We start from the raw sequence: 8,733 nt of genomic DNA on the forward strand, positions 1-8,733 counted from the left end.
AAATAGAGAAATTAGCGGGACATACTCGCACATGCCTGTAGTCCCAGCTACTTGGGAGGCTGAGGCAAGAGGATCACCTGAGCCTAGGAGTTTGAGGCTGTAGTGAGCTATGATCATGCCACTGCGGTCTAGCCTGGGCAACAGAGTGAAACCCTGTCTCAAAAACAAAAATAAGCTTATATATATACACACATAAACACACACACACATACACACACACGCATACATATATGATGCATATTGCATATATATATACACATACATGTTAAAAAAATAAGTATATACATGTACATCTGTGCCAAAGCTGCCAAGGCTGCTGCCTTATGCAGATGCACAAAGCTGCTCATATACCTGCAATGCTGAGCCCTCCCTCAGCTCTGCTGTTTGCTGTGAAATACAGCTAATTCTCAAAATATGGCCAGGAAATGCCACAGTCTGCTTTTTGGTATATAAGGAGATTTCTTATCAATTAGCAGAACAATGTTGGCTGGTCACAGAAAAAGGGAACTGTCAAACATAGTGATACTTAGTAGCAAACAGAAGAAAAGAACTTAAAATCCTGCTCCCGTTTGGCAAAATAGACACTCAGCTAAGCATCCTCTGGAAGTAGGCCATTGTGCAGGATCCGGAGACCTGGGGACAGGAGGGGTGGTGAAAAGGGTGACCAAGACACGCTGAGGCCTTCAAGGAGTCACACCCTGTGTGGGTGACAGTATGAATTTTAGGGCTGACTACAGTCGATCCTCATTATAAGCAGATTCCATATTTGTGAATTTGCCTATTCACTAAAATTTATTTGTAACCTCAAAAACAATGCTTGATGTGCTTTCTGAGGGACATTTGTGAATTTGTGCAGTTGTGAAAATTTTGAATTGCCCGATACTCCAGTTCTCAGCTGAGGTTGTTTCAATCCTCATAGGAGAGTGACCAGAGAGGATGGAGACAGGAGAGGGCAGAGTAGGGAAGTACAAGAATCTCAGCTCTGAGGCCAGTTGGATGGGTCTTTTTTAAAAATTTGAATAGATTTAGGTGGTACACGTGTTTTTTTTTTTTTTTTTTGTTACATGGATGAATTGTATAGTGGTGAAATCAGGGCTTTTAGTGTACCCGTCACCTGAATAGGGTACCTGTCACCCGAATAGTGTACATTGTACCCGATAAGTAATTTATGATCCCTCACCCCGCTCCCTGCCTACCCTTTTCTGAGTCTCCAAAATCCATTATATCACTCTTCATGACCATGTATACCCATGGCTTAGCTCCCATTTATAAGTGAGTATGTGCGTATTTGTTTTTCTGTTCTTGAAACACTTCACTTAGGATAATGGCTTCCAGTTCTATCTAGGATGCTGCAAAAGACATTATTTCATTCTTTTTTATGGCTGAGTAATAGGGGTTTAATTCCCTAATCAGGCACTCATTTGAGGTGGCCTCAGGCAAGTCACTTAATGTTTCTGAATCTCTTCTTTTCTTTTGTAAAAGAAAATAGAATGGACTAGGGTGAGTTGTTTTTAGGATTTAAGATTATAATCTACGTGAGATGTGTGTATACACAGGCACATATTTCCCCTAGGATCAAGGGTTCAAGATTCAGTAATTTACTGTTTATGGAGACTTTATGGACATGTAGCCGGGCCCCTTGAAATTTTAGTACCCTGGCATTTTTAGTGAATGAAATAATGTAAAATTGAACTAGGCCCTTGGATGTTTGCACATGTTAACTGCTTGCTTCCTGCCCAGCACCCCTTGCTCTCATAGTAATTATTAACTGGGGATGTGCTATTTCTGAAGGAGGTAACTGCAAGGTCACCAGAAGAATCTATGAGTTTGTTTTGCAGAAGGAATGACTGCCCCTGAAAAAGTTGTAACTAGCTGCTGATGCCCAGAAGTCTGCTTACTCAAGGTGTTATCTGAGACTCAAAGCAACAACTACTTACCCCCCTACCCTACCCTGGAATCCACATAAAAGCTCTCTGCCTCCCTTCTGTGACAAGGCAAATCTCAGAGATTTTCTCTCCTGTCTTCACGCTTTGGCCAAATCGAATAAATTTTTCTCTATCTCCAAGCACTGGTGTCACAGTGTTTGGCTTTAGCTGTACATCGAGTACATGATCCTGGATTTGGGGTTCTGCAACAGACATGTTGCCACAAACAATGAGAATCGACTCTACGTTGAATCTTTTGGGATATACAAAGCCGGAATGAACCAAGTAAAACGATAATGTCATAACCAGAAATGAAAAAAGAGGCAAAAATCAGAAAGTCAGAATAAGACAAGATTGAACTAGAAAATTTAGTGAATGGTCAGAAATGTCTCTTACCAGGAAGAACATCAGGAGAGAACTCTGCTGATGGTGATCTAGAGAGGGTCTCGGGCTCTGAAGCCTGATGGACAATTTCCTGGAGGTGAATCACAGAATCTGTAGGGAGGGAAAATGCTGACAAATTATCGTCCTACCACAAGTGTCTTTATTCACCACCTAGGCATTTAGTTCAAAGATCTGTTGGCTTCACTGATTGTCATTCCATGATTCTACTAGATATAAAGAGAATGGTAGAGATGCTTCTATTCTAAGCCAATACCATGCATATTTCTTAAATTCCTCAAAAAACAAACCATGTTTAGGCACATGAGATAATGAAGCAGAAACTAGGATTCTACAAAATCAATCTAAAATGCCCAGAAGGAAGACATTTAAATGATGTCCCTGGAGGGTGGGGAGTAAGAAAAAAGAGCTGGCTGAGTTAGCTCACACGCAAGTGATTATGTGAGCATACTCTCAGTACAAAATGATGGCAGTTGAGAGCCCGCCACATCAAGCCAGACCGGGACTATTTCCAGCATATTTTATTTCCCAAACCTTTATGTTATTACGCATGCAGTGGTTATTTACCACCATTTAATTCTGATTAGTCTTCTACTTTCTCCAAGACCAAGATCTCTCCTATATAATAAAGAGCTCTTTCTCCTGAAGTGAATTCCGTTCATTCTTTATCAACCCAAAATAATAAAAGAGAAGAAATTGAAAACTAAGAATGTAGCCACGGCATTTTCTCCACCATGTAGAATTCCCTTCTAGGATGCTGGAAGTTACCTGATCGTTTCTCCCTCTGAGGGTATGGGAAGTCCAGGGCTTTCCCTGCATATCTGGAAAGCAGCGTGTCCACCTCGTCCATGGTAAAGCCAATCTCCTGCCCGGCCAGCAGCTGGTGCAGGGTCTGCACTGCCACAGTGGCCCAATCCACCTTCATGTTCATGAGCAGCTGCTCCAGCATGAGCAGGGGATTAGAGGACAAGTGGGAATAACTGGTCCGGTGCTGTTCAGGGAGGGTCAGCAAAACCTGTTTGTGGGGTAGCCATAGAGTAAAGAAAATAGTATACAAATTTCAGAAGAAACTTGAGATTCTCACGGATGGGGAAGGGTGCCAGAGACCAAAAGGCCCATAGCCAACTACTGAAACTGGCTAGCAGTCTTTTAGAAAGCAAGGCTGAACTCCCATCTAAATCTTCCAGGTAGCATTTGGAAAGTACTCCAGGTACCTTCACCAGATGAGGGGTTGGTAAATTTTTTCTATAGAGGGTCAGAGAGTAAATATTTTAGGCTTTACAGTCCCTAAGGTCTCTGTCTTAACCACTCAACTCTGTCAATGTGGCCTGAAAGCAGCCATAGACAAATATGTAAATGATAGATGTAACTGTGTTCCAATAAAACTTGATTTGTAGGCCGGGCGCGGTGGCTCACGCCTGTAATCCTAGCTCTCTGGGAGGCTGAGGCGGGCGGATTGTTTGAGCTCAGGAGTTCATGACCAGCCTGAGCAAGAGCGAGACCCCGTCTCTACTAAAATTAGAAAGAAATTAATCGGACAACTAAAAATACATAGAAAAAAATTAGCCGGGCATGGTGGCACATGCCTGTAGTCCCAGCTACTGGGGAGGCTGAGGCAGAAGGATTGCTTGAGCCCAGGAGTTTGAGGTTGCTGTGAGCCAGGCAGACACCATGGCACTCACTCTAGCCCGGGCAAAAGAGTAAGATTCTGTCTCAAAAAAAAAAAAAAACAACTTGATTTGTAAAAGCAGGCTGAGAACTGGATTTGGTCCACAGGCAGTAGTCTGCAGGCTCCTGGCCTAGACCACTCAGGCATGGTTGAGTCTCCCTGACCCTTAATGCCACCATTCTGTTTGAGGCTTTATTTAGAAAGAGCAATACAAGGTGATGTCAGTGGACTGCTGAAATCCAGCACCTGTTGTGTCCTAAGTGATGACTATAAACTCCCTTTAGAGGTCACGATCACTACATATGAAATATGTTCACTGGCTGTGCTCACTGCCACTTTTCAAGGGTTCACCTACTTAGATACAGTGCATCAAAAAGAAAAAAAAGAGATGTATCTTCTTTAGAAATATTTTATGTAGTTTACCTATTAGTAAGTGGGCCAGTGGTTATATTCCTGGCTCTCCTAGTACTCATTCTATCTGTGGGGCAGTATACGGACTACCAGGCAGAATATTAATAATTAGAAGAATGCCAGAGGACCCCAACTCTCCCCAAACTCTCTTTCACTGGATTACTTTTTCTAGTTTGTAATTTCTTCTATTAGTGTCTCCAAGGTTTCACGTTGAAGATAAAGACCTATTATCTCATCTACTTACCTACAAAAATAACCCTCTTCCATTAGCACAGACAAGTTTATCAAGCAGCAGTTTTAAATGATCACATCAAAATCCCTTTGGAAAATGTCCATCCCTATCCCAAGACCAGTTTTAATTGATCTGGGGTGGAAGTCAACTACTGGTATTTTGTAAAAGTCCAGGTGATTCTAATATATATACGGTCAGAATTGAGAAGCATCGCTATAACAGATGCTGTGGAAAGCATAAAGATTACTTAAGAGGGCTAGGTAAAATTCATTGTGGAGGCAGGCAGGAAAAGAATGGCAAATCCTATGAGACTCAACTAGGATATGGTAGGCTGCTAGGGTCAAAGTTTTGTATAGCACAGGCCAAGGACGGTAGGTGCTGGCAGAAGAGCCACTGAAAAGGCAAGTTCTGAAGTGAGAGCTGGGCCCACAGTGCTCCCTCAGGCAAGCTTTCCCAACACCCCCTTTCCCTCTTACCTTGGATCCCACGTACAGCGCCTGGATTTCACGGTGTCGGACAGCAGTCAGTTGTCCATAGAAGTGGGTGGTGAGGTAATTGGCCAAGAAGTGAGAAGTGGCCAAGCTAGGGTGCTGGTCAAGGGATTGCTCTGTGACCTCAAGGCACATGGTGGGGTCAGGGATTCTTTGCAGGAGCTGTTGCAGAAGGGTAGAGGAGGAAGATGAGGCCCGCAGAAGAACACTTAGATCAGTCTTGTCTTGTTTTAGAAAGGAATATTTAAATTTATTCATTTTGGACTAACCCTTTATCTATACTCATTTTCGTTTACCACCTCTGTAGATTCACAAATGTACCACGGCTTTGATAGGACCAGAGTTCAGCAGAATCCTGGTCCCAGCTGCCCCAGCTGGAACCTAATGCAGGACTAGGCACCTTCTGCCCAAGATGACTACATCAGCTCCTGAAGGACATGCAGGGGCAGATCTTATACTGCATGGGATTCAGTAAGAAAAAAGCCATATGATTTGACTAACCTTGTTCCTACCCAAAGGAAAAATGGAAAGAATTGGAGGCTTACTTGCAGAGCCTTTTCATGATCTCTTCTTTCTAGAAGATGGAGAAGATGCTTTTGATGTAGGCCGATTAAATGTTCTCTTGGAATGGGGTATAGGCAGCCCCACTCCTCACACAGCTCATACTCCTGGAAGGAAACACACACACATATTCAATCCCTTTAAAATACTGGCCTTGTCACTCATCCAACTTTTGCCTGATTTTTCTCAGTAGTTATAGGTCTGCTAAGCCCCAGATATGTTTGATTAGTGCTTATGGGAACTTCACTATGGGACTGAAGTGAGATTATAAACTCAAAGGATAAGAGTGGCAAGGTAAATTATGAAAATAATTGAAGCAGGCTTACTATTAGTATCATTTTCCTCTTAGCTCTACTATAGAAAAGAAAAGCAGATGACATATGGCAACTGACACTTGCTGTCAGCCCTGGGGAGATACTAAGGAAGTGAGAAAGACTGAGAAAACTCTGTTCAAAGGAGGCAGCACCTACTCAGCTCTAATTGTTGCCATAGGAATGAGCAGGCCCAAATATTGTCAGAATTTTAAAAATTGGAAAAAATTTGTTTTTTAAATTATAAAATTTCCCTACTTTAAAATTTTGGCAATGAAGTCAATATGAAAAAATAACAATTCTACAGACTAGTACTGTATGGGCCAAACAAACATGTTAGTGGTTGTATTCCATTCATGTCCCCTCTCTCTATTCCCCCAACCCCAATTTGTGAGCCGTGGATTAAAGTTTCAGAGAATGGAATTGTCAGGACTTTGTACAAATATTCTAACACGATAGTATCTGGAAGGCCCTCCTACAACTCTGCCAGGGGCTGCCTTCTTCAGGATGCGTCCTTGTTTTTCAGGGTATATTAGGTGCCCTGCTTGTGCTCCCACAATTTGGGCTTACTTTTGTCACTTGATCTATATTACGTTGCAGTCACATAGGGATGCATTTCACATTACTCCTCTCCCCAAGATGTGAGTCATTCTGGGGCAAGGACTAAGTTTAATTATCTTTGTTTATTATCTTCTATCACAGTGACTGGCAAATAATAGGCAAGCAATAAATGTTTCCTGAATGAATGAATATTTGAATGAGCACCTACATTTTAAACTGTGGGATATCAGCTCCTTAAAAGGTAGATAAAATTCCATTTAGCACTGGAGTGGCCAGTAACACATGAAAAGATATTCGAATTCACTAGTAATCATGGAAATGTAAATTAAAACAATAATGAGATACTGTCCTAATGGCAAAAAGTGAAAAGTTGGACAATATAAAAAGTTGGCATGGATATGGAGCAGTAAGAACTGTGGGTGGGAGTGTAACTGGGACAACCAATTTGAAGAGCTATTTGGTAACATACTAGTAAAGGTGAGGATGCTCATGCCTGATGACCCAGCAATTCTACTTGTAGGTATCCATTTTGTACCTAGTGTACACAGAGCAGAAAATCTCACATATGAATGCAAGGGTGATAATATGAAAGTGTCAATCATATTATTCTTTATATTAATACTTATCTGTATGTTGGCAAATTTCGCAATAAAAAAAGACAAAAGAATGTAGTATAGTTATTAAAAAAATGTGGACATTGATGCATGGAAAGGGGCCTACACAACCAGCAAAGGAGGATGAAGGGAAATACCACCCAGGAAAACGGTACCTGTGCTTCTAGAATCATGTTCATGACAGCTAATGGGTCCTCAGCACAGCAGTTCCTCAGAGTCTGCCAGTCACACCATGCTGGGGGAGCCTGCAAACCTAGAATCTATGGAAAGGCAGGAAAATCCATCAAACCACACTGCAGCTTCTCCCCCCATGAATAAGTCATAAAAAAATCATGGGTGTGTCCAGGGACGGACCATCCCTAGACCTCTGCCCCAAAGTCAGGCAATCAGAACTTGCTAGGAAAGAGGAAAAAGAAAGCAAATGGGGCAAAGATTCCTTAAGAGAGAAGAGTGACCCTACCAGGAAGTATTAAACAACCAGGGAATACGGGCTGAGTAGGAGGCCAGGATTGGGACCTGTCACTGGTGAGGACAATTCTTAGAGGGTCCCAAGCTTCACAGATTGTTCAGCCTTCTGAGGCCACTTGTCCCACGCTTCTCTACTCAAAACTCCACCTAAGATAGTCCTCTGGTTTGAATGCTCTCTGGGATCACCTTCCATGCAGCATTTTAGCTCTGCATGAAAACTGCTGAGGAAGAATGAAAAGAAAACCTTTTCACTTGCCATTTTCACTTCCCCTGGTGGGGCCTGGACTCTGTTCTCACATGGGAAAGTCAGAATATATTTTATACTTGTTATGTAGCTGTGCCTCCTAAATCTGTCTCCTTAAGTCTCTTGAGCTTGAATATAACAGATATCTCACAAAAATCTTTCACTTTTGAAATTGTCACTTCCAGACATCCTTTCAAAATGGCTCTTGAAATTTAGCTGAAACTTAAAACAATCTTTCTTCAAGACATAATATAGAAAAAGCAATACACAAAACTCAAATATACATGTGAAAAAGTCTTTGTGGACTGTAAAGCACCATTCCAATGTTAATTCTGTTATTTTTTCCCTTGCTTGATACAAACATATTTAAAATTATAGGAGCACATAACACAGGAACCAGATAGAAGACCTCCTCACTGTTCACCTAAGAACAGAAGCCAGATGCAAAGCAAAACCCATAACTACATTTTCTGTTCCTGAAAATCCCCCATCATATGAGGACAGGCTGGGGTTAGCAAGAGAGTGAGAAACTGTTTCCTTTCTCTTGATGCCAAGGCCCATACCTTCTGATATACCCATAGCTCCGCTAGCTTCCTCTGCAGCTCACACTTTAGTCCTTCCTGGACAGCTGTGTCTGAAATGCAGTAGGCCAGGATCTCCAGGCATGACTCCAGGGGCCACCTGTCCACAAACCGTAGGGCCAGCCGACTTCTCAGAGATGCATCCTTCACAGGAAATAGGTATCGCCAACCTTCTTTGTCTATAGGACAAAAAAGACACCCAGAGGCAGCAATCCTGGCATCTGAAGAGCTTGAGAATCTGGGTTATTTCTTTTTTTTTTTTT

General features: G+C 42.1%; 1 protein-coding gene across 1 annotated transcript in view; it reads right to left on the reverse strand.

Moving 5' to 3' along the window:
* Positions 1 to 8,733, reverse strand: part of ZFYVE26 (zinc finger, FYVE domain containing 26) — a 62,609-nt gene that overhangs the window by 24,378 nt on the left and 29,498 nt on the right. Inside the window, exons 21-26 of the mRNA XM_012656042.1 lie at positions 8,453 to 8,649; positions 7,333 to 7,437; positions 5,676 to 5,798; positions 5,116 to 5,292; positions 3,096 to 3,342; positions 2,322 to 2,420 (exon numbers count right to left, since the gene is read on the reverse strand). Of these exons, the coding sequence (XP_012511496.1) occupies positions 2,322 to 2,420; positions 3,096 to 3,342; positions 5,116 to 5,292; positions 5,676 to 5,798; positions 7,333 to 7,437; positions 8,453 to 8,649 (948 nt within the window). The remainder of the gene's footprint in view (positions 1 to 2,321; positions 2,421 to 3,095; positions 3,343 to 5,115; positions 5,293 to 5,675; positions 5,799 to 7,332; positions 7,438 to 8,452; positions 8,650 to 8,733) is intronic.

This window comes from Propithecus coquereli, unplaced genomic scaffold (assembly GCF_000956105.1).
Source record: "Propithecus coquereli isolate 6110/MARCELLA unplaced genomic scaffold, Pcoq_1.0 Scaffold5, whole genome shotgun sequence".
In the NCBI taxonomy this organism is placed as follows: domain Eukaryota; kingdom Metazoa; phylum Chordata; class Mammalia; order Primates; family Indriidae; genus Propithecus; species Propithecus coquereli.